We start from the raw sequence: 26,090 nt of genomic DNA, 5'->3' as shown, positions 1-26,090 counted from the left end.
TTTTCTCCCCTTATCATGTCTGTAACATTTTGACCCACAAATTTTTCAGCAAAACGGTAAGATCATCTTTGCATATCATTTGAAGTGAGGGCTTGCTCATTACCTGTTAGTAATCAGGCGTATTGCCTAGGTGAAGCAGTGGTGCTGATTTGTCTTTGCCTCTCCACCTAAGCATGGAGTTCTGATACATCTTTTCAGTGTTGGGTTTCTGTAACAATTCTGGGGATTTCTCTCATGCTCTTCAATTAGTGAACATCATTTTTTGGGGGATTGGACTTAGCACAGTATCTACATCATAGTAGGTGCTCATTAGCCATCTCTTAACTAAACACTGAAGACTGGGAAAAGAAAGGAAGGTGGAATCAAGGAACCTTTAAATCTGAAGAAATAGTAGATCATCATAGAGTCCACATAAAGTTTTGACACAAAATGAGGTTGGTGACATAAAAGAAGAAGTTGGCATGGCCATAAATGCCAGTCTGGGAAATTCAGACCCTTATGAAGTAGTAATGGGGAGCCACTTCCATATCAGGAAAATAAAGGCCACACTAGGTTTTTCAGGGGAGAGAATTAATAAAGTAATTGGTTAAACAGGTTTTGAAAACTGCAAAAGGAGCAGGGTGTAATACAGATTTAGAAACTGTAAGCAGCAGCTATTACCCCAGGGCTGGGAGAGAAAAGAGATTGATACTGTTGTTAGATCTTAGGCACTTTGAGAAAGTTCTATGCAGAGGTGGAACTGAGACCTCTGACAAAATGGTGCCTCTTGGCTGATAATGGAAACATAGTAGCTTGGAGGAGTAGATAAACTGGTTGGCTGGTGTTATTATTCCTCATGGGTGAGACAGAAGAAAGCTGGTTCTAGAAGTGCTGGGAAGGAAGTGTGGAGCCTGAGAAGAACTGGCATAGGAAGGAGCATCTCCTCTTCCCTCCACCGGCTCTTCAGTCTTGCTTTAATGCCCTCCACTGTTCATCTCAGTTGTGAGAGCCTAACAAAACCAGCTGACAAAGAAGAAATAGTACTGTACAGAGTCCTAAACCCAGTAGTAAAAGCCTAGAGCAGGTCAGTTTGGAACTTAATAATTGCTACATCATCTTGGAGAATAATATTCTAAAATAGTGTAATTTTTCTGCTGGCATTACCGGATGAGTTAGAGTAAATAGATCCCAGATTTATATTCAGCTCTGTTCCTAACATCTCTGCTTGGCTGTTTAAATAGCCAAGGCATTAGCATTTTCAAACTTAGTATTTCCAAACAGAACTCTTGATTCCATTTCCCTCAGCCTTTCCCTTCTTACTAAATGGAGCCACCACCTTCTTGATTGCTTAATCCAAAAACCTGAATGTTATTCTTTAATGTCTCCTTTCCCTCATTTGTTACATCCAACTAGCTGTCACGTTCTTTCGAGTTATTTTTTCCATCTGTTACCACTTCCACACCAGTCCAATACATGTCCTGTCACCGGGACTGAAGTCAGGCTCGTGACTGGTCTCTAATCATACTCAAGCCCCAGACAGTCCATTCACAAACTAACAGAATGTGCCTTTAAACACTGATTCTGTTCTGTTTCTCTCCTGTATAAAATCCTCTATTTAAATTTAAGTCAGTTATGTTCTTTGTCAAACTTTTCTTTAGCTGGCAGACCAGATACAGGTGATAATTGGTATTAAAATTTTTTTAAACTTTGGTCACTCTCTGTTTTCTCTTTTCTCTACTAATTTCTTGTTCAGCTAAAAGAATTAGTCATGTACTTTTTCTTTTATGTTTGGAAAACCTTTTCTACTCATTTCTTTTTAAGATTTTATTTATTAGAGAGAGAGAGCACAAGCAGGGGGAGGGGCAGAGGAAAAGGGAGAAGCAGACTCCCCACTGAGCAGGGAGCCCAATGTGGGGCTCCATCCCAGGACCCGGGGATTATGACCTGAGCCGAAGGCAGACACTTAACTGACTGAGCCACCCAGGCGTCCCACTGCTCATTATTTTAAATTTATAGAAAAGAATCAATTTTTTTTAATGTCAATGAATAAGTTCACCTTTGCAAAGCGTTGGGAGCTATAAGAAGACTGGTTTAATTGGTTATTGGTTAATTTATGGATTCAAGTCACATGAGAAATTTCCTTAAAACTACATTAAAAAATAGAAAAAAATGAGATAGCACATGCTATATATTGCTATATATGATTAAGTCTCCCAAAAGGAGCAACATAGATTTAGAAAAATGATACCATTATGTGTGGGTGTGGTTAGTAAAGAATATACTCTAGAGGGAACAGTCATCTGGGCTATCAAAAGAAGTATGCAGAGGATGCTTCTAGATAGGATCATGTCTAACTTGGGGGCAGAAAAGTAAAGTGGGCTTCTAGGGAACAGTGGGCAGATGATTATATTTGCAATATTTCTAATTTGACTAATATTTGCAAATAGGGCTGCTTATAGAAGTTGTTCTATATATTTGCAATAGAGAATATTTGCAAATAGGGCTGCTTATAGAAGTTGTTCAGTGCCTTGATTGCTAAGCTGGAGAGTTTAGGCTTTTCTCTTACAGGCAAATTATTTTACTAGTCACATTATAATGATTTGGAAATGTTCATACATTTGCTTCAGTTCTCTTTTGTAATTAATTACATTGTTGTAGTGGAGTTTTTTTTTTTTTTTTTTAAAGATTTTATTTTTCAACAGAGAGAGAGAGACAGCTAGAGAGGGAACACAAGCAGGGGGAGTGGGAGAGGGAGAAGCAGGCTTCCCGCCAAGCAGGGAGCCCGATGTGGGACTCGATCCCAGGACCCCGGGATCATGACCTGAGCCAAAGGCAGACGCTTAACGACTGAGCCACCCAGGCGCCCTGTAGTGGAGTTTTTTTTAATGTGTACTTTATAAATTTAAAGCTGCCAAATAAACATGATTTTCTTCATTTCTTATGTGAGGTCTTTGATGAATCCAAAAGATAATTCCACTTAAAGGCACTACATAGAAGAGAGGGTAAAGGAGTTTAGATCAGGTACGCTGGATGGGAAGCCAGTTTTGCAGTGTGACCATATGCAACATTGGATAAGCTCCCTAACCTGTCTAGGCCCCGGGGATAACACAGTACCATTGCCATAGATGTGTTATAAAGCGTAAATGTTTAGATGATGAAAATCTGACATCTAAGGTGTAGCAGTGTATAAATCCCTTTGCACTCTCAGTCTAGGATTAACCATGACCTAATTCTGTCACACTGACAGCTGTTGAACATATAGCTGATACTGTAGCTGTAATTTATTATAATATATGCATAGATTATTTATTCAGGTTCATAATCTGTCTTCCATAATTGTAAACCCCCAAAAAGTTCAGAAAGGAAAAGAAAAATAATCTGTCTTTACCCTACTTAGTGTATTTTTATGTTTATCACAGATTGGATTATTGGAGTGTTCCTCCAGACCCATCGGGGATGTTATGTAATCCTTGGTATACTGTCTTTATACAAATCTGAAAAATTCTCAAAATACTTCTGATGCCACAGGTTTTAGATATGGGGCAATGGACCTATAGAGAAGTTAGCAGGTCTTTGTTATATTTTTTAAACTTTTATGTTTCAAAGGTATGTTATTCATAATGTTTCAGTAACCTTTACATAATGCTTTTCATACAAACTATGAGAGAAATACTCATTTATCCTATGACCCAGCAATTCCACCTCTAGGTGTGTCTTCAAGAAATGGAGGGGAAAAAACTATATTCACAAAAATACCTTGTATGAGAATTTTCACAGTGGCTTTATGCACAATATCCAAAAACATCCCAGTGTCTACAGCAGAAGAATGGGTAAATAAATAAATGAAGTACTACTCAGCTGTCAAAGAGGTGTGCTGCTGACCCTGCAACAGTATGGAAGAGTTTCATAAATGATGTTGAGGGGACGAAGAGTATATGCTCGATGATTCCGTTATGTGAAATTCTAGAATAGGCAAACTGGTGATAAAAATCAGATCGAGGGTTTCCGGGGGCAGAGGGCGAGGAGGATCTTGCGTGAGAAGAGGCACAACGGAACTTTCTGAGTTGATTGAACCATCCTGTGACTTGATGTGCATTCATCAAAACTGACTGGATGTTGCACTTAAGATCTCAGGATTTCACTGCATATAAATTATATCTCGGATTTTAAAATATAGAGCAAATACTTGAGAAATGAGGATTTATAAAGTTCTAGATGACCACTTTGATTCAGCATTATAAAATACCCTTTTATGACCTGAGGTTGGGTTGGTTAAGAACAGCTTCTTTTGTTACAGAAGGAAAAGCCAGTGTTCCATCTCTATAAGGGGTTTGTTCCTGTGCAAGTTCTACGAAAATGCCTTTAGAAATGTCTAGAGTTGAGATGTATGATTTCAGGATGCCATATTTGATCAGCTTTTATCTTTGAGAGAAGAGGAAACATCAAAGAAACTCCTGATACGAAGCCTGGCTAGTAAAAGCTCTAGAGCCTCTGGACTATAGAAAAAACTTAGTAGAAATTACCTAAGATATTAGCACATTTTCTTTTTTTTTTTTTTTTTTAAAGATTTTATTTATTTATTTGACACAGAGAGAGAAAGCACAAGCAGGCAGAGAAGCAGGCAGAGAGAGAGGGAGAAGCAGGCTCTCCACTGAGCAGGGAGCTGGATGTGGGGCTCGATCCCAAGACCCCGGGATCATGACCTGAGCCGAAGGCAGCCGCTTAACCGACTGAGCCACCCAGGCAGGCGCCCCTTAGCACATTTTCTTATCTGAAGTTATATTTGAAAGACAGATGGCATACCCCTTCAACAGCATTCAGGCAGGAATATGATGTCAAGTTTCATTGACAAAACCAGGACAAGAAGGTTTAAATAACCACTTCTGTGTTAGAGTAATTCTGTAATGAACTCTGCAAACTCTTGAGACAACAGCATCATGCTCCGTAAGTACAGAACGGTGGGCGAGGTGGGGAGAAGTGATGAAGATGCCAGAGTGAAGCTTATTCTGGAGTGAGACTACCAGCCTTCACAGCTAAATTTTGTGCTCTGCCAGGAGGTGTAGTGTAGCCCGCCATAATGTGATGTAATCAGTGTGCATACTGTAATTCATAACTTGTGAATCTCAGTGGCCTCCAGCGAGGTCACTGTGGCAAGTCCATTGCTGCTGCCTAGTGAGAGCTGTGCTGCTCTGGGTTTTAGTCTCCTCTTGGGTGGGGCGGGGGGGGGGGGCTCTGCTGATGACACTACATCTGCACCTGTAAAGGCACGTATGTACATCCTACGTGCACGAACCCTGATGTGCACACATGCATTTCTTCCATCGTCTTTCTCTTTGGTAACACTGCATCACCAGCTAATGAGTGTGGTTATACTGTTATCCAAAAGAACAGCTGGGTGAAAACATGCGCTCTGGTACCTCTTCCCTCTACAGCACTCTGACCACATCACTTCTTCCATCTTTATTTCTGTCTCTTACTTGATATTTTCAGACATGCACCATTGTTTCACTATTGAAAGTGAAGAAGGTATACCCATTGCATAATTTCTGTGCTTCTGGTATTCTATTATTATATATAGATTTGAGTTTGAGATGACTTGAGTTTTTAACATCACTAGTTTTCAGGGAACAAGTTTAAGGAGTTTGGGTTAGATAATGGATTGCTCATTTGTCCCTTTTGTTGCTGATGCTTACTTATTTTTATCATTAACAAGTAATTGCTATGGCTTTCAAAGAAATCTTACTACTTCACTTTTTTCTCAGTCATCTTTGTACAAGTTCATAGGGGTCAAGGAATAGTAATTCCACAGGCATTCGGGTGTCTTTTCTGTTTTCTCCTACAAAGGAGGTTTTTGAAAAGTTGGCAGTGACACCTTAAACTTTGTCTTCATGTTTTCACTCATCTTTTTAATTCTTTGTGGTTTATTAAAAGCCAATTTAGCAGTTCTGTTTACTATAAATTATGGTACCCTTTTTGCTGCTCTAGTGCCAAGGACAGAGTTCTGTGTATCATTGACAGTTGCAGTAGAAAGGGAGGACAGAGAAGCTTGTCATCTGGTCCCGCCCCTTTCTGAATTCGCTCAGAAAAAAGCGTCATTGGGTTACTTTGTTTTTAAATATTAAGTACTGAGGATTAGATAATGCATAAAATATGTGAGTAGTACATAGTTCTACCATCTTCTACCACCATCTTCAGGAAAGAACCTTGGTAAATGGACCTTCATCTACTGCTTTCTTTTGCTGTAGCTAATGCTTATCCTGTAGGATTTAGACATTTGAGATTTGGAAATAAAGATTTTTTGTATCAGTCATTTGGAAGTCCTAGCAAAAATAACTTGTGGGACAAGGTGAATGGGAATATAGGCAGTGATAAATAAGAAATAGGCTCTATTCTCAAGGAACTTACTTTGGTAGTGGTGATGTCCATGAAACTATAAATCAAGGTAGAAACAGTGTAATCTCAGGGTGGCCCTTTGAGAAGGTAGAAGTTAGGTTGGAGTTTGCAGAGATTAGGTAGGATTTAGAAGGAGGGTAGAGTGGAGTGCAGAGGAGCATTCAAGATAGGGGAAATAGGAATATGCACAGAGATGCATAACATGGAGTGATTTGATTTGATTTATAGTATAAGATAGGTGTAAAATATAGTAGAAGACTAATTGCTTTAACTTGAGAAGATAATTTGGTCCCAGATCCACAGATATCTTAAATGGTTTATATTTTTAGATAGCAAGAAACTATGAAGGGTTTTAAGACATGAAAATGTTAAGGAACATTAAGAAGAAAAGTTGTGTTTTGTGCAGTTAATCTTACTGTTGTATAGCTTGATTGGAGAACAGATACCAATAACATAATATTGTAGTAGTTTTGATAATACACCAATAATGACTAGAACAAGGGTGACAACAGTCAACCGAAAGGGTGGGGCAAGTCCAAGGTAAATGGGATGGCCAAACATTTTGATGGCCATAGACAATCCTGGTTTTTTTAAGCCTGTCACCGTCGCATAGTTATTTAGAACTTTTAAATGTCTCCTGGGTTGGACAATGCATCATATGGTGGCCCTAGAGATAGATTTGCTTTAGAATGATGATAGTATTTACTAATTGAGGGGAGAGAAAGATGTTGGCATAAGAGAGCAGAATATATATTCAAATTTTAGAAATTCTTATGATTGTGATTTTATTAAATCTTCCTTTTTAGAAAATTAAACAGAAAATTCTCCTAAGTGAATACCACCGTCATATATTATATGTTTAAAATCCCAGTTTGGTGGGGAGGGTGGGTTGCTTGGTTTTTTATGCATTGTTGGTGGGGTTTTTTCCCCTTTAATGAGCACATTGAGTTTTGAATCTGCTACAAAATGATGCTGGAGAGAATAAATATACTATATTTAATCTTAATTAACATTTTTATTTATTCTATTTAGCAAAGCTTTTTGGGAAACTTTAATAAATCATTGTGTACTTTACATAAAAAATTTCCGCACAGAAATGTAGCTAGTGGTAGTTGAGATCTCGTACCTTTGTATCAGTATGTCAGCACCTTTTGGTTCCCTGGTCTTTTTTTTTTTTTTCCTTCTTCTCCCCTGATTGAAGCAGATGGCTATAGTCACATATTCCTTATTTTAAGGCTTGTGAGTAGATACGGCTGTGATGTACATGGACCATCTTAAGTGCTTACTGCTCTTGTGTTTTCCATGTATAGGCAGAGGGAGAAGACAGCCTGAAGAAGATGCAGCTGATGGAGCTTGCAATTCTGAATGGCACCTACAGAGATGCCAACATTAAATCACGTAAGAATGAGACTGAGGTCCATGGTTATAGCCATATCAGCTGTTTAGTCCACAAACCTTTCTCCTTTTGGCAGCGCAACACATGAACAGTTATACAAAGTGAAGAGTCGAAGTAATTGTCACTTGATACGGGACTAACAGTCCCATTTTTACTGCTTTCATGAATTGGGAACATTCTCCTTTATTTTATGCCAGCATGTCTAAGTTTTGGGTTTATACACTTTATTGTTTTGGTGAAATCTCAACTTCTAAATTTAAGAGTTTCAGGAAATTTCCTATTCTGTTAACTACAGATTTAAGGCTTCTAACTTATTTTGTTATATTTATGCAAAAGACAATTTTTTTAAAACTTTTTTTTTTAGAAAGCTAGTTTGGAATGTATCTGAAAGCAGTGACCCTTCTGTCAAATTCTGTCCTTTCACGTTGCTTGCTAATGTTCCCCTCCAGTATTTTTCTCTGTTGATTTCATATGTGAATGAGTTCACAGAGAGCAGTAGGTGGTACTATATTTAATCCCATTTTTCTTTTAGATATATCTGTGGATGCTTTCATAAACTTGAAGAGGATTGCTTTTTTATATTTTGAGGCAATTGAAAGTTCACAAGTCTTTTAATGAACATAATCTCCATTTAAATTACTAGCTTTTTTTAAAAGAAGTAGAATTTTAAAGTCCTAGCCAACTTTCCAAAGTATAGGCAGTTTTTAGTGGGTTCAGAAGTGGTTGCTTTACAAAATGGTTGGCTTTAATTTATTCATGAGAATGAGTAGATCATTAATAGTCTTATATTTAGGAATGGGACATTTTTTATATTGTCTTTTCTATGAAGTTCATTACAGATGCAGGAAATTCATATAAAACTAGTAGTCGGTCAGTTAATACAGTAAAAATTATTCTTTTTTAAATTTGAAACTTAAGCTATTCTTTAGAAATAAACCAAAACTGTATTTCTGTGGACTCCCAATTCCAAAAATTTTTTAACATCTTTTAATGCGAGTGTTTTCATGTGCTTCTGCATGTACCTTTAGTCTCATGAGATCTTAAAAACATAGATGTATCAAATATATGAACTAAATATAACCTATTTTAATGGTATCATTCTTTTTTTGTTGATTTTTTTTTTTTTTTTTTACAGTGGCTTGATAATTTTTGCACATTTATTCTTAATCACACTGGGAAAGGGGAAGCTGTTTGCATTTGATCAGTGTGCTTTGGCATTTTGTGTGATCAGCGCATGTACTAATGATTTCCTTTTATTTTTCTTCTTTCCTGCTTTTCCTTTCTTTTTCCTACTTCCCTCTCATTTTCCATATTTTATACTGCTGTCTCTATACTTCCTCCTACATTTCTTTGCTTACTGTAGCAGCCCTTGCCTTTTCTCTTGCAGCAACAGCCCAGGCTGCTCCACGGATTATCACTGGGCCTGCGCCTGTTCTCCCACCAGCTGCCCTGCGTACCCCTACGCCAGCTGGCCCTACCATAATGCCTTTGATCAGACAGATACAGACCGCTGTCATGCCAAACGGAACTCCTCACCCGACTGCTGCAATAGTTCCTCCGGGGCCCGAAGCTGGTTTGATCTACACACCCTATGAGTACCCCTACACGTTGGCACCAGCTACATCAATCCTTGAGTATCCTATTGAACCTAGTGGTGTATTAGGTAAGTTGTTCTCCCCGTGTGGCTGCTAGTATTTTTCTTCATAACTTCTGTGCCTCAGACTTTGAAATGATTGTATTAGTTTTAGAGAGTCAAGACAAGTTTCCATTAGGAAGACAGAAGCCTGAAGTTCGTTTTATTTCAGCCTCTCTTAATGGCTCCCCTTTTAAAGAATTGCACCTTAAATTTGTGCTCAGATTCTCTTTGGTAACTCAAATTCACTTTTGGTAAATCAGTAAACATTTTAAACAGACAATACTTTTCACCATTGACATCACTGTGGTCGTTCTGAGTTAGACCTGTCCCCTCCGTTGGCTCCACTGCCTACAATTAGATTCCTTTTGTCTTAGGGAGTTATTTAATTGTCAACTAAATTTTAAATTTCTGTGTGGAAATATTTTGAGATCTTTTTTAAAACTGCTGTTATTGTCTGTGTGTTTTCTAATATTTGTGATCACATTTTATATGAAAGAGACCAGGTAAATTAGTTGGATTCTTCAGGTTTCCTCAGTTTTTCTCTTTTGAAGTTCTAGTTAATATCAGACATAAGGGAAACTCCTGATTTCAGTAGTACAGAATTGATAAGTAAATACCAAGTCACTGTTTTAGAGTCACATTTGAGGCAAAAATTAAGATCATACTATGAACGCTTGGTTTTACATGAACAAAAAGTGGTGTGCGTGAAAAAGACATTACTGATGCCTTTTTTTTATAGAGTGGATTGAAATGCCAGTCATGCCTGATATTTCAGCCCATTGACTTGCTGGATGAAGGACTAGAATACAGCAGCTGTTATAACACGACCAGTCAATGTGGGACAGAGTGTTTCCGTGCTGCCCCTTTGTTTTACCAGACAGAATTTGAATACTTTTTTCCTTGAATTGTGTATGACCTTGGTGCTGCATGCTGTTGACTCTGAGGACTTTGATCTTTTAAGGTTTTTTTTCCAGCATTAATATTGATTTATAAAAATTTGAAAGTCTTTATGAACCTGGACACTAAGATTTAAACTTGAGAATCCACTGTTCAACAATTAAGCCACGATCTCTGTATGTTATCTGTGTGTGCTGCACTCGGGTGCCTTTTATTGTACATGTTTTCCGTTTATCTCTGCATCATTGTATAAAGTATCACAGGTCAGAATTATACTATAGAATTGTTTATGAGAAGCTTGTTTCTGTTGCACATTTCTTGAAGCATTTTTAAAATAACATGTAACATGTAACCTGTTTACGTTTTCCTTTCTGTTAACGCTCTGTCCTGTGGCCCCATGCCTGCTCCTCTCCCCAGAGCTCCTCTCTGCTGCACGCACAGCGTCTGGTCGAGGAGTTTGTTGCTTCCTGCAGGGCTGGCACTCTCAGCCACCAGCTGCTGTTCAGCACTCAGTGCAAGGTCTTGCTGATTTTGCCTCGTGGAATTATACTTGTCTGAGATCAGTTTATCTAAAATGAAAAGGGGTGATGGACCAGTTTACTGCTTAGAAACAGCAAGAGGCACTGCAGTTTCTCATTTTAAGCAATGTGTTTTTTGTTGTGTTGGGAAATTTTTATTTATAATAATTATTAGACTGACAAAAGCAAAATCTACAGATACCTAATTGGCATTCATAAAATGAATAATAATGAGTACTAAATGACCAAAATCCATTATCAATCCTATTGCTCGCTTTGCCACCTAAGCAGTAAAACATGACATTGAGCACTTGGAGAACTGAGAAAATTACTTCAAATTGCTAAGTTATAATAAATTTGCACACAGATAACATGCATGATATATATCAAGTTTCACATCATATTATTTTAAAATAAGCAGTGCCCTTCAAAACAGATGCAGACATGTGTGTTGGTGGTAGTGAGGAGATTGGTATTAGCATCAAATCTTCATTGATGACTAATTTTTAATTCCCTTCCTTTTATCTTTAGGTATGGCTTTCCCAACGAAAGGCTAAGAATTCAAGAACGGTCTTAACTGAACCCTCATCAGATCTGAATTTAACAAATGCTTAGTCTCAGCAGCCTCCAGGGGGTGGGGGGGAAGCTTAGCCTAGCAGTCAGTGACTTACTTGCACTTTTTGCACACTGATAGAAAGTAAAAGTATGTTATTAATTTGGTTTAGTCTGTAACCTTACAAAGTAACGGTAATTTATAAAGGAGTGTACAGTAGTATACTGACTGCTAAGTGTACTATACTGTTTGCTTTACTAATCACCTAATTCATTGCAGTTCATACTTATTGACTCAAAGTTTAAAACCACAATCTGTAGGCTTTAAGAATTGCTTTTAAACCTTTTTAAGTGATAAACTCTGGAAGTGGTCTTAAGGTTAGCAAATAATTGTCAGTATTAAACATGGCATTATTTAAGTGGTCCTGCTGCGAGAAAGGCACTTCAGTGAATATGTGACTAGTAAAGCTTAAATATGTTTGGATCTAGTAGAGTTCATGAAATACTGTAACTTGGGATCGTGAATGAATGGATAAAATAGGTTAAGGCCAAGATTTTGAAATGAATGCAATATTAATAGACGCGTATATACACAACATACTATGGTTAATTTTAAAACTACTGTGCCTTAACGTGTTTCTTAAAATGAACCTTTTGTAGTAAATGAACATTTGAAATCCATTTTGATAAACCTGCTGTTAATGTTTCTTTTCCCTTGTGAATGTTTTCTAACTTTGTCTTGGTAATTGCAATTTAACTAGGTGCGGTGGCTACTAAAGTTCGAAGGCACGATATGCGTGTCCATCCTTACCAAAGGATTGTGACCGCAGACCGAGGTTAGTTTAGTTCTGCAGTTCTTGTTTATAAGAAATGCGTTGGGTGTCCATAAAATTTGCAACACCACACCTGATGGAAAAATATAACTGCTTACCTGCACACCATTTCTTTTCTTTTTCTAAATTGATATGTTATAATTGACAGATTTAAGGGTTGGGATTTTTTTTTCCTTTTCTTTCTTTTCTTTCTTACCCCCCCCCTTTTTTTTGCTCCCTATTTTAACTTATTAAATCCTATATAAGTATGTACTGTGATTTATTCCTACTAAAACATAAATTAGTCCATTTGGGGAGCTGTTAAATTTTGATGTCGCCTTAATTATTTTTCATTCGTAATTTTTGCTAAAATTTACCTTTGTTCTGAAATTTGGGGTTGGTTTTGCAAATGAACTGAGCGGATGGTGCTTTAATGAGAGAAGTAAAGGAATATATGCCTCCTGTGTCCTTGTGGAGAAAACTGAAGATTTAGTTTCCATTTTCCTTTTTCATAAGATATTTGAGCCACTGTGTAAACATGAGGTTATACATGTCAAGTACTCAGCTGAAATCAACAAAAGTAAGGACTGTGAAGATAACTTTGATGCAGTTGGATTTTTTTTTTTAATAAATGAGAAAATCAATTCCCTTTTACTCTTACATTCTCCTGCCAAAATGGATCCTTTGATTTTTGTCATTTGCTGCTAAAATATATTATCTGAAGGTAAACTATCTCTTAAAGTTCTGTGGAGACGTGAATCCAGCTTTGAATATCCTTTTTGAGTAACCTGTGACTGGAAAATAAGTCTTCATTTTTCTCCTTTTCAACATTTGTAATTTGTGTCCTGTATATGCCCTTGGACCCTATTATAAATTATTTATGTTTTTGAGGAGTGATATTTTCGGTTTATTGACATTGAATTGTTTTCTAAGTTTGTCATCACAGGGTAAGAATCCGAAGCAAGGTAGAAAAAGATTTTTATCAAGCTTCTATTATGGCACATTTATTACTTACTAATTAAGTTGATCAGATTCTCTAGTAATTAGTGGGAAAAGTGATGGAATTTACACTCCTGTCCTACATCTTCTATGAACTTATGAACGACCTACCTGCCTCACATGGTTCTCCTGAATACTGATGATAAATATTGGACACAGCTGTTGTCCACATCAGAATAAAATACCTTCCAAAGACATTGATGATATTTATTTAGCATCATACATAATTAAAGAGCCTTGAATTGAAGACTTTTAACTAATACATACATTACTTGTGATTATTCAGTGATCAAAATAAATAGACCCCAAGCTCAGTGATGATCGGTGACAATAAAGCACCTTGTAGGTGTGTCATGTACAAGTGTATGTACCACCTTCTTGCAGAACAAGCCTCCTAGTGAAGGAGGAAATTTTTTTTTTTAAGTCACTTTAGATTTAAGGAAACCAGATAATTCCATGAATAATCTGAAGGTTTTTTTTTCCACATTGTTACTGTCCGAAATAGTTTGAAAGAGTATTTTAAAGTAGTTTTTCTTCTATTAATCTTTCCCTTTCTGCCCCTTTTAAGGAGATTTCTCATAATTTTGTTTTAACACAATAATTATTGGCTACTCAATGCTGCAGTACCTTGAGATAGTTGAAAATATTAGGAAGATTTTATAGTGTTTGGAAATGACAACACATTCCATGCATGGCTCTTTCGTAGTTACATGTGTTTTTTTATTAGTCTTGTCACTTTTATTCAAAATGCAATGTCAGCAAACCGAAATGCAACCTTTTTTATTTTCTTTACATAACAGAATACTTGTATACTGCTGTTACTATCACCGTATGCACTCATGGGGTCTAAGGGAGATGTCTGAAGTCCTTCATTTAAATTATTTTATGATACTACTGTTTTCTCTATTTTTGAGGTTTTTGTTTTTTTTTTTAATTTTTGAAGGGAAGAATAAGCATTCATTTAATGCAAGGAAACTCAGCCCTTGGACATATAACCATGTAATCTTATATAAGTATTTAGAGTACTGCATGGTTGACAAATATATCTAGTTCTTTACTAAAAATAAACCCACTTCTACACATATTTCAAAACTGAATTTGAAGCCTATAAAAGACCAACTGACTTTTTAGTTGTAATGAACCGTAAGTGATTTTGCACGGTTGACATACCTGTGTGTACTGTGGGCGGCCAGGACTTGGCAGAGGATGCATTCTAGGTGTACTGGTATATATATATAAGTGGTAATTTGCTTTGTTTATATATTCCACACACACAAAAACATAATCAGAATTTTTCTGAGTGATGATTTTATAAAAACCATCATTTGCATAATTTGCATAAGAAACTTAATACAATTTTAATCAAAATTTAAAGTAATATCAAAAATGCTTTAAGATTCTGTATTTTGGGAGTACTTCCTATGAAGTGGTATGACTACATTGTGTTAAGTATTTATTTTCTTCTTTAATTTTGGAATAGCAGTTTTTGTTTTAAATAAAATTCCACTTATTTTAAGAAATTCAGGGAAGATTTGGTCACATTGAAGATACAGTATTTTTGTAGTATTTATAAACTATCCTAAATGATAGACTCTAGAAAGCATTTTTGTTATATGAAAGTAAACCAGTCCATTATATAGATCATTTCAAATAACTCTGTGAACATTATACCTACTGGGTTATGATTTATGAAGTGGCATGGAATCTACCTTTGCACTGAATATTTTTTCATTCACATCTCCTCTGCCTTAGTCACAATGGCAACAGTACAGAAAATTCTGTCAAACCTCAGAATATAGTAGAAATAATTAAGCTGTTGAATGAGTCTTAAAAATCATACTACTGTTAAGTGGACCAAGTTTGGTGAAGCAGAATGTGACAGAGGTTGATTTATAAGGAAGGAACAACTCGAGGACACTGGGGACGATAACTTTCCACTTGAGAACTACTTTATGTTTTACTGTAATTTTTTAATTTTTTTTTGTTCTGTTTGTTGTTTTGCAAAAGAAAATAGTATTTACAGGTGGCTTCTTTTAAAATATAAAATATAAAGCAGGAATGTATATGAAATGTCAGATTTTATTGTATTTGCAGAGTATTAGCTTTGAAATTGAATAAAGAAAGCTGTTTGTAGTTTTAAAATGCCTTATTGGTATCAATTAGAAATTTCTTCTATTTTTTGATGTACTTAGAGCTTTTTGAGTATAGAATTTTAAATGGCAGGATTTTACAGTGTTTACATGCAAGTGCATTTTATAAGTGTTCTATATGTGTAAAATAGTATTTTCAACTGGAAAGTGTTGGCCAGCGCAAAAGGCCTGGCCTTTTTCTGGTTCCCATGATGTTGCCTACACTGCTAGACTACAGTTTAGTATTGCTTTGTATCATAAGGCCAAGAAATTCCATGTTGTTTGTAAATAGAATAATTGAAAAAGCAATAAACATTTATTGAACAAAAGAAACCTTGTTTGGCCCAGAGTTTATGTTGAACCAAATTGTTCATAGAAATTTAAATTTCTTTAGATTCATTCTGTTAATCATCAGTTATTAATAATCACACCCATCATTAATAGTTGCTTTAATGCTTGCATCTGAGGGAGTACTAATGCCTAATGGCAGTCGGGGGCTGGTGACGGCGCTGACTGCCCAGGGCCCTGTGTATCACACCTGCCCACTGCTGTTCTCCGGTTTCCTTCATTGACTGCTACTAACTGTTAGTTGTTAGTTGTATTTTATTTCTATTTTTTCTTGTTAACCAGTTTTTTTGTTTTTGTTTTTGTTTTTGTGGGAGTGGGCTCTCCTTCATTTGTTCAAATCATGATACGGAACTGTCATGATTTTTATTGTATTCTGTAGATGGTGTCAATCAGTTTGTCAGAATTAAACATGCTTTTTTTTTATTAGTTGTGATTAGTTTTTCATGTTGTCATTAAGCCGTCACTAGCTGAAACTAATCTCTTCTCTATCTTTTCTTTTCTTTTTTTTTTTGTTTTGTTTTTTGTTTCTAACCACCCAGCCGCCACCGGCAACTAACCTATGACCTTCTGACCTCTGAACTCTTCACCCAATGATGACCTGACCATGCCTGCCTGCTGATCAGTTAACTGGTAATCGCCTTTGCTTGCCTGTCGTCAGTGCAGCGAGCTGAGGCACTTTGTCCGTTCGTCTTACCATCTAACCAAACAAAAGACAAAGAAATTGTTGTCCTCCAACTCAGCTTTTGGTTTTTCTTTGTTTGGGTGAAAGTGGTTCTAGAACCTGCACTGAATAGTAGTAAAGCAATAAGGCCCAATTCATCCCACAGCACTGATCATCTTCTCACGTCCCACCCTAAGCGAACGGTAAGAAGGCCTCACCTCAGAAGGGGAGACATGGCCCTTAACTGCTCAGTGACAGAGGCAGTTACTGTGAGAGACTTCTAGGAACCTTCTCATAGCGAGTCACAGCTCTCTGAATGTACCGTGTGATGATGCATCATGCATGAACCTTTGGTCAGGGATGTCATTGGTGAAGTGATTTCAAAAAGTATTCAAAATTTGATATGCTGTTTAGTCACTACAGTGCCCTCAAAGGGCAGAAGTTGCAGCCTTTTTTATATTGCCTGCCAAAATTTGAAGTATTAGAAGTGTGCCATGAGAGAAAAAACAAGGAATTTTGAGAAGTAACGCAAAGAACAAAACCGCAACACTATTTTTAAAAAGATAAATATCTGAGTTAAAATTACTGAACCTTTATTTTACAACCTCCTTTAAAAAGTATATGAGAACAAGGTACATGCATTATGTGTCACATTACTGGGCAAACTGTTCAAATATTTTTTTTAAAACCTCCCTGTATAGAAAAAAAAATCATTAAGGATGTAAAAGCCATGCTTGCCTATTTGCTGTATACATGTAATGAAATTGTAGATAAAGTGTAGTGCATTGAAACAAATGAACAAAAAGTAGATACTTTTACTATACAAGGGTGCTGGTGCAGAAAAAAATATATATATTTTTGGAAATGTAGCATTTTATACTTTCAAGTGTTATAAAAAAAAAAGAAAAAGAACAAAGAAACCCTTTATTTCATTAAATGATTTTTTCTGGTGGTTGTCAAGAAACAAAAGACCAAAAGAGCCTTTTTGTCTTTCTTTTTTATTTTTTAAGTATTGGAATAAGTCTAAAGAAAAGAAAGTGCCTTATTTTCCTTCATGGTCATTTAGTCAAGTGTCTTGTAAGATCAGCTCCTCCCTCAGAATACAAGTTAATGCATGTTACTCAGTCGCCCGCCCAGTATGTGAAAGAAGATTTGAGGGGAGACAAATGAGTTGATGGTTTGAATTATATGATTTTTGCCACGTTACCTTGATAGAAATTTGCCAAATCTGATACTGTGAAAAAATTTGATAACTTTTCTAATGTCAAGTAAGTTTTAAAACACCATTCTTTTAAAATCATAATCGAGTGCTTTTGGTTATTGTGATATTTAACAGTAGCCCACAAGGTTCTGAGATAAAAATTATGTGTGATCTGAACATCAGTTTACAGACAAAAGTAGAACTTTATTTTATTCAGAGAAGGAGGGGTGTGTTGGATTTTTTCTTATTAAATTGGAGATAATAGTATTCTTAGCAAACTTTTTCACAAAAATGAATCTTTATGATTTTCACTCTGGATAACAGTATTTTTTAATGGCCCAAATCTAATCAGACTTCTTTCTACCAGACCAGATCACTTGGGTAGTCCATATCTTTTTGGTGGTTTAAGTAACCTAAGAGGCCCCCACCCCCCACACACCTTTTTTTTTTTTTAACTTAAAAAAAAAAAAAAACGGGCATCATTGTGCATGTAAATGCTGAACTACCTGTGAGTTTAGGCTTCCAATTTCTCATGAAATCCAGTTAGTTTTGTAGTTGAAGCAGTTTGTGCACAGAGCCGACTACATCTAAACACTTAAATAATCCTTAACTGCTCAGTACCAGATGTGGCAAATATCAAGTGGCAGTGGATCCCCAGCTCATCAACTCATTCCCTCTTGCATACCTTTCACGGCTTCACAGTCAAAGGTCAGCAGTAAGCTCAGTAAGCACCTTCGTGGTGACCTCCTCCATCATCTTGTCTCACTTGGAAACCGTTTTCAGTTTATTTACTATGCAATAGACATTCATTGTTTTGTATTCAGCTAGCGTTGGTTTAATGTGCCACTGCTTTGTCTTTCTGTTACATATACAGTTGTTTTGATTTATTTACAATATATGCTGTGCCATTTTGATTTTTATTTTGTTTGGTTGGTTGAATAAATTTGCGACACTCAAACACTTGAGGTGATAGTAGTTTAAAAACAATACCAGTATTTGATCCAGTTTCATCTCAACTACGTTATACCTGGACATTTTAGATGTTTATCAAAGGTCTTTTATGGGGAAGAAAGTAAATGTATGAAATAAATGTGTGACATTTATGAGTAATGTTGGCTCTGAACAAACTTTTGAAAACTTAGTTGATAAAATTTTGGATCAACTGAAAAAAAAGCATGACTTTTGAAATCTCTGAATGCCTTGGTTCTCAGTATTATCATTCTTTATTGAATTTATTTCTTATTAAAATATGTAGTTTTTAAGACTTCTTTTCTGACAGTATTATGTAATTTTTTAGCGTGGGTAGATGGGAGTGTCGCTTGTATGTCACCGTACAGCTGACATGTATTTGTCAAGTCTTTATTATCTTAGTAGTTTCATGCTATGTATGTATCATAACCAACCTATTGCCTATGAGAAACATGTAAGATAATGTATTTACAGCCATTGTTACAAGTTTATAATGTATTTTTCTATCTTGTTTTATATGTATGTTATATAACATTCAAAAAGAATTTTTTTCTTGATTGAGAAAAGGATACAAAATGCAGAATCCACAATTTTGATAACTGAAAATTGCCAATTGTTTTGCAGTACTTTATTATATTGGGTGTCTTGTCTTTCTTGGGCTTTTAGTTAGCTAATGAATGAATACCTTAGACACTTTTGGGTTTTAGTTGGGATTTTACATAGCTTGCATTTTAATTCTTTGGTTCTTTGCTGTTTCTATTAACCCATAGCATTATTTTAATAAATGTTATAATACCAACCTACTAACTCTGGACTATGTCTGTTTATTAACCTTTTCGTGTTTAATTAAAATAAACAAATAAAGACAAAAGAATGTAAAGTCTTGAGTTACTGGACTAACCCTGAAGAACGTGACCACAGATAACATAGCGTGACTTGTTTTTATGTTGTTTGTCAGCTGACAATTGCGCACACTACTGTTAAAATGGCTTCGGTTATTCTGGCCTTTTACCTTGGGGGGTAGGTGCCAGTAGAGATGGGAACACAGTAGCATCGGTTTGAGGCATTCTTCTACTCTTGCCACTTGCCTTTCAGCCTCTTGCATTACTAATTCCACACTTTCTTATTTTTCCTTCTCCAAAATAATCACTCTCTGCTCACAGCGTAAAGAGTAAAGAGATTCGTTGTGATGATATACCCCAGAAAACCAGTTTGATTCTTTGTTGAACCATTTCTTTTAATTTCTGTTAAGTAGGTAATTTTATGGTCACATTATAAAGCAAAGAATCTGATGAGGCTTTGTCTTTATTCACATTTGTGTTTTAATCAGACACTTTTCCTTTATAAAGTGTTGAACTGTTTCAGCCAGTGTTCCTTTTGGGGTGGGGGGTGGGGGGCTCAACCAGGTAAAGCCAAAGGTAGAGTGGCTCTGTTTCTCAGAACAGTCCAAAGTAAGCCATTAATATTGACAATGCACCCTGCCTCTCTCTTCTTGTAACCCCTAGGGAGAGATGAGACAGCATCCTTGAGTTTTCCTGAGGTGTTCTTTCTCTCTCACCCTCTTCCAAAATACAGCCAGAATACTCCATTAATACGAGAAGTTTAAGGGAGAATGACAGTGGCATTTGAGAAGTTACATCTCATTCATTTCTTGCATGCAAATCAATTTAAGATTTATTAAATATCTTCATGCTTTTCTTGGCTGCAACTTAGGTAAATTGATCTCCACATATGAATTCTTTAACTCTTGAGGTACATTTTTATTTCACAGATACTGGTAATTTCCTTTTCTGTGAAATAGTTCTCCTGGATAATAAGTTCTCAGGATGAATTTTTATGTTTGTAAATAATGGCTTATTTTTGTAAATTACACTTTATTTATTTTAAAGTTCTAAAACTTGGGGCTGAAAGTTATATGTTATAAAAGACATAACTATACCAATATGCTATTAACCAGACTGTCAAAGTATTCCCATATTTATATATTCCCATAGAATATCTACATAAATGAATTACATATAATAGTGATAGCAGCTAATTTAATCATCATAGAGATAGTTGTTTGGCTCAAATATAGTTGTTTATTTGATGGGGGGGTCGTGTGTTTCTGTTAGGTAGACAGAGCTTTAATATGCTACTATCTGTAAACATTCTCATTGCCGTACAGTTCGTGTATTATTTTGTAAAAATTTGAAGATACTTGTCAAGCTGCTAATCTATAAGTCATCACAGTACCGTGTCACTTAAATTGATGAATTTCTATGCAACTCACTACACATTCTCTGAGGCCTCTGAATACAGTCTCATCTCATTTTCAGTTAATGGTACTTCATGTATAAGTATGTCATATTGTCACCTTTTATGTTGGAAAAGTTGTAAAGGACTTTTTAAAAGGTGGAAAAAGTACAAATCCCATTTTAATACAAGTTGTAATAGTATTAAAAATGAAACTACCAAATTCTTAGAATGATAAAATGCTAAGTCTATTGTTTTATACTATCATTTGACAAAACAATTGAAAGTTAAGCTTTCAGCCGAGAAGTTGGTAAAAATGTACTTAGTAGTTAAGCATGTTTTTCTTGGGCAAAGTGTCAGGACGAACATAGCATGAAAGCAGATACACACACCCTAGTGCGGCCACCTGCACACACATAGAGTCCGCCCGGAGCCGCTGAAGCACCCTGTTCACAAAGGCAAGACGTGTACGGTCATACACAAAAGAGGTGGTTAAGGTTTCCTAAAAAAAAAAAAAAAAAAAAAAATTAAAAATACTAGATAAATAGGATCTAAATTTTCTAGTGCAGTGAAAGCAGACAATAGGTTTAAATGAAATTGCTTGTTACCAAATCAAGAATCTTCTTTACCGTTGAAGCCTAATAACACTTTTATATATCTTATATGACAGTTCAGGGTTTCTCCAGTTTTTTGTTGTTTTTCATTTGCTTGTTTGGGATAAAATGTCTTTATTCCTTTGTAACAATTAGCTATTTTAGGATTTCTAGCAAATGATTTTTAGTAGAATGAAATGTAATGCTAAATTATAATAGCAAAAATGACTCAGAAAACTTTTTCAACTCACGAACTTTTTAGAAGTGCCCAAGGTAGTTTTTTAACATTGTCACAAATCCCTTAATATCTTTGTCTCAAATAGAAAAAAAATTACATTTTATAGGCAACACTTTTAGAAATATTCATATGGTACACACATGTAATTTTGTCTGTGGTTTCTTTCATAAAAAATTAATTTGAAATGCCTTTGTTATAAAGAGACTTAAAATTCTATGCATACCTGGTACTCAATGCTGAATCAAACTGGTTCACCTAAGCATAGTGCTCTCCTGTCTGTGTTTCTGCTGCACTAATTGCCAGGGGCGGGAGACAAGGAGGAAGAATTAAGTCAGATTAGAAGTGGATGGTAGGTGCAGCAAATAGCAACACAATGTTGATTTCGCATTGCTTATGATTTTGCTCTCCCTTCTTGGCAAAAGACATCACCTTGTGGAAAAAGCTCAGCTCCCAGGGTAAAAAACTATATATATATATTATAATATATATATATAATTTTAAATGCTATTATTGAGAAGTTTTGATTACCAAATACATCTTTATGGTTTATACTGTAGTGGTGTGTATAAGACATTTAGAACTTTACTTGTGGAAATTGTATATATAGAGAAAAGTTTGCATAGGTCTCAAATCACATGTGAATGGAGAACCACGTATGACGGTACATGAAGTGCAATAAACCAACTGGAAAACATGCATATGCTTCATCCTGTCAAGCCAACGCTCCCTCCCCCCTCCAGAAACATCAGAATAAGAATGCACATTTTCCTTTTTAGTTTTTGATGCTTTTAACACAATTTAAAAGAAAAGATGGTCTGACATTATGGAGCTCTATCACTTAACTGGAAGGTGATTATACTATTTGCCTTGATTTCAGTGATGAAAAGGAAATCAATAAACAGACTTTTATAGTGTCCTCAGCTGGATGTACATACAAAAAACAAGTTACCATTTCTAATTGAGAAACAGGTACAATTTGTAGTCTTTACACATAAGAAAAAGGAATGCTGCCAAATCTCAGTCTTGTCAGTCCTGTGAAAAGGACTAGTCTCATCAATTTCTTGAACAAAGCAGAACTGATAAAAAGATTGTTTCCAGTAGTTTAAAACCTGTTCTCTTAAAATTTCATCTTGACACCCGAGTTTTACGACTCCCCTGTACCTGCAGTTTCCCAGTTCTTGTCCATATGATCTCCAAATTTCTTCTTTCTGATCACAAGAGCCCTCTTTGGCTTTGGCAGTATTTTTTTCACACACTTCTGAAAGTAGCTGGCAAAGGTAAGATCCAGAGCACGAGATGTGTGTGCCAGCAGCCCACAGAGGGAGTTTGGTCTGGCCCATACGGTGTTGCTGCTGTTTTAACTACCTTCCATCATTTAAAGATTAGACTTAAAAATACATGTTTTCACAAGGTCTGCACTTCAAAATATCTAGAATGCTGAAGGCTGCATTCTCAGGTGGTAGCCATCAAGATGAAAATGAATAATTTTGATGCTCCCTTTAAACCATGCACTCCCCAGTTTGTCATCACCCCCCCCCCGCTCCGTGCCCCAACACACACACACACACACACACACACACACACACACACACACACACACTCCTTACTGCCCTTGGTTTCACAACTAACTGTTGATTTCCTTCATCCTATCTTGCTTTAATTTTTACCCTCATCTCCCTGGCTCCTGTGGGTATCTAAGCTTGCCTCACCAGATCCAGAAAATAATTCTGACTTCAAGCATCAGACTAGCTTCTCAAAAGGTATAATTTGTAAAGCAGGTTTTAATATTTTTTTCTTCCTGGAAAAGTCGGATGAGTATGTTTCTAAATAAATTATTAGTCTATCATTCATGTTATATTAATATTAGGGAGGAGTTTCTATTGAGTGAGTGAAGGGAGTAGATGACATTTGGGTTTCCTTCCTAATGTAATTTTTTATAATTATCAGCTACCTCTTTATAGTAACTCTCTGTGGTCTTGTTAGAAGACAGTTAAACTAATCGAACATTTAACAATTATGTTAAAAATACTCCACAGCTAAAAGAAAATATTAGTGATAGTTTGTGATTACACTTTTCCAGAAGATGTATATTAAAATTAGGTTTTTCCAGTTATGCTATTTTGTGAAGTATATAGAGGACACACCATCATAAAAGTGCTTGTACATACGTGCTATACAACAGTTCAGTTTCAGAGAGCATCTCAAAATTAGGATGAAATTGTAACTATTGATCCGTTTTGTTTTTTTTTTTTAATGTATGCTCCTGTTATGTAACTGGATATTACTTATTCTCTGGTTACTTAACTGGGTACTAAGGAAAGTCATGGGAAAGAATGGTTAAGATCAAATACTAAGAGAAGAAAATATTTGCAGATGAATCCACAGTATTTTCTTGCAGAACTGTTGGAGTTGATACTAAAAATTTCATGATCATTCATTTACTTAGAACTTCTATCAAGGTTGGGAATGAATAAAATAACATGGTTATGCTTGAAACCTGAATTTTGAAAGCTGCTCTTAATCACAGTGTTTTAAATTTTGTCTTATAAAATTAAAACAGATAAGTAGTGTAAATGGAAGTTTGCCTTGAATACATTCTAATTAAATGATTTATGTTAATGAGTGTTGCTTTTGCCCATTGTTTTCTCAGTGAGGTAAAAAACACTGAAAAATTGTTCAAAGCTTAAACTTAAGATTTCTAGTTGGTGGGAAAACTTAAAACTTGAAGTTAGTGGGTGGAGTTCGTATGAACACACCTACCTAAGACTCTGAAGTCTAGATTGGAATGTCGGAAGAAAACCAAACTCACAAATCGAACATACAAGATGCCTAAACTGCTGTTTAAGCATCAGTTTGCCCCCCGGGGCGGGGGTGTGTGTGGCGCTGTTAGCAGTAAAGTTGGATTTTAAGTCAAAGGAAAAAATTAAACTGGGAAAGTCTGATTTCACATCTGGAAGTCGTCTGTCATCACTAAATTATCACTGTCGGTTCTAAAATGAATTAGATACCTCCCATTGCTCTTGGAGCGCATAATAAAATCAGTCTGGCATGGGGACACACAAAAGGAAAAAGGAAAAATGCAGTTTAAGTTTTCGGTACTCCAAAGGCCACTGCATTTTCACTGAATGTGAGTATTTGACAGAGATTTTGTACTATTCAAGAAAAATCACTGATGTGGACTCCACCAAGTGCCTGTATACCATTTAATAAATACCAAAAAGTCCTTTTATATATATCTTGACTCCTTCAAAGAGCCGTTAACCCACATTTTTCCAAACTGCTTGTTACAGTGTACTGAGGATTCTCTGTCCCCATCCTTGGCTCCATTCTAGACACTTGCCAGCAAAGAAAAGTTGTTGAATCACATGGCATAGATTGTATCCGAACTAAAACTAGTAAGAAGTAATTGCCAGGAGGCATAACTTGTTTTAATTACTGGAATACGTGGGCGATACTTTTATCTGTGGAACTCCACATCCAGGCCAATACACAATCAACCACAGCCAGCAAGAGCACGCATCGTTACAGCAAGTACTGGGGAGCTCATTCTTTCCGTACCTAGGTACCCTCTAACTTCAAGGAGCGTACACTTCCAGGACCAAATCGAACACTGCTAATATAAGGAAAGGAAAAAAACATGTAAATTTAAGTAATTTACAAATCAAAAAATGAAGTTCGTTACCACGTGAGCTCCCATTTCTTAGTGTTGTTGCATTTGTCATCCTACCAGACCCAAAGCGATAACCTAACTCTGCTGTGAGGTCTGTCTTACCCTTTGGAGCTGCTTGCTCTCTTGAGAGTTGGGTAACAGCGTCACAATGAGCCATCTCAGCAGGTGGTAAGGAATGCCTTCTGATCCTTATGCCCAGTAGGCTCCCTTGCTTCTCCTTTATGGCCTGCATTACTGCCTGTTTTCCCTATGAAAATTTCTTGTATAGAAACTCTTCGTCGAACTGTGGTAATGACATTAAAATGCAGAAATGCCAGGGGACAGTTGGTGGGCTGTATATTAGAAAAGTTTGTTGTGGGACCAAATCATATAACGATGGCTTTAAAAATCAAATGTTAGATCCAAGACACTAGAAAGTATCCCATCAGGAGTCAAGTCTGTCTTGCACTCGGTGTTTTACTCATATTGATGAATATCAGCTCTGCAGTCAACTTTTTTGAGTGCTTAACTGAATCGGATGCATGGTGTTAATCTGGATGCTACGATCAGTATACGATTCAATAAAATCAGTGACATAAAGTTAACAGAAATAACCATTTCTCTCTATATCGAAATGCATTAAAACCAAACTTGGGCATAAATTTTGTTATCCAAAGATGGTAAAACCATGTAATAAAATAAATTAATGCTTTAGAGTCAGAAACCAAACCATACACATTGAATATCCATGTCCTTTCAAAAATGCTCCCCTGGTGACCCGTTTGGGAGATTTTGCTGTTGTTATTCTAGTTACTGATAAGTCTCAAATATGTGGTCTGGGTAGATAGCATTATAAGGAATTTTAATGGAAGACATCTTTCATTG

General features: G+C 36.1%; 1 protein-coding gene across 7 annotated transcripts in view; it reads left to right on the top strand.

Annotated features, from left to right (window-relative positions):
* Positions 1–21,259, top strand: part of QKI (QKI, KH domain containing RNA binding) — a 158,985-nt gene extending 137,726 nt beyond the window's left edge. For 2 of the 7 annotated variants that reach the window (XM_032407510.1, XM_032407515.1), the window contains exons 5-8: positions 7,683–7,770; positions 9,132–9,431; positions 12,133–12,207; positions 16,199–21,259. In XM_032407510.1, the coding sequence (XP_032263401.1) occupies positions 7,683–7,770; positions 9,132–9,431; positions 12,133–12,207; positions 16,199–16,215 (480 nt within the window). In that variant the 3' untranslated portion in view covers positions 16,216–21,259. Of the gene's footprint in view, positions 1–7,682; positions 7,771–9,131; positions 9,432–10,143; positions 15,645–16,198 lie in introns of those variants that run through there. The other 5 variants (XM_032407512.1, XM_032407511.1, XM_032407517.1 and 2 more) reach the window with 5 other exon arrangements.
* The last annotated feature ends 4,831 nt before the right edge of the window (positions 21,260–26,090 follow it).

The sequence above is a fragment of the Phoca vitulina genome, unplaced genomic scaffold (assembly GCF_004348235.1).
Source record: "Phoca vitulina isolate PV1807 unplaced genomic scaffold, GSC_HSeal_1.0 scaffold9, whole genome shotgun sequence".
Classification (NCBI taxonomy): Eukaryota; Metazoa; Chordata; class Mammalia; order Carnivora; family Phocidae; genus Phoca; species Phoca vitulina.
The sequence above is the reverse complement of the archived record's forward strand: the minus strand, read 5'-3'. Positions and strand labels throughout refer to the sequence as shown.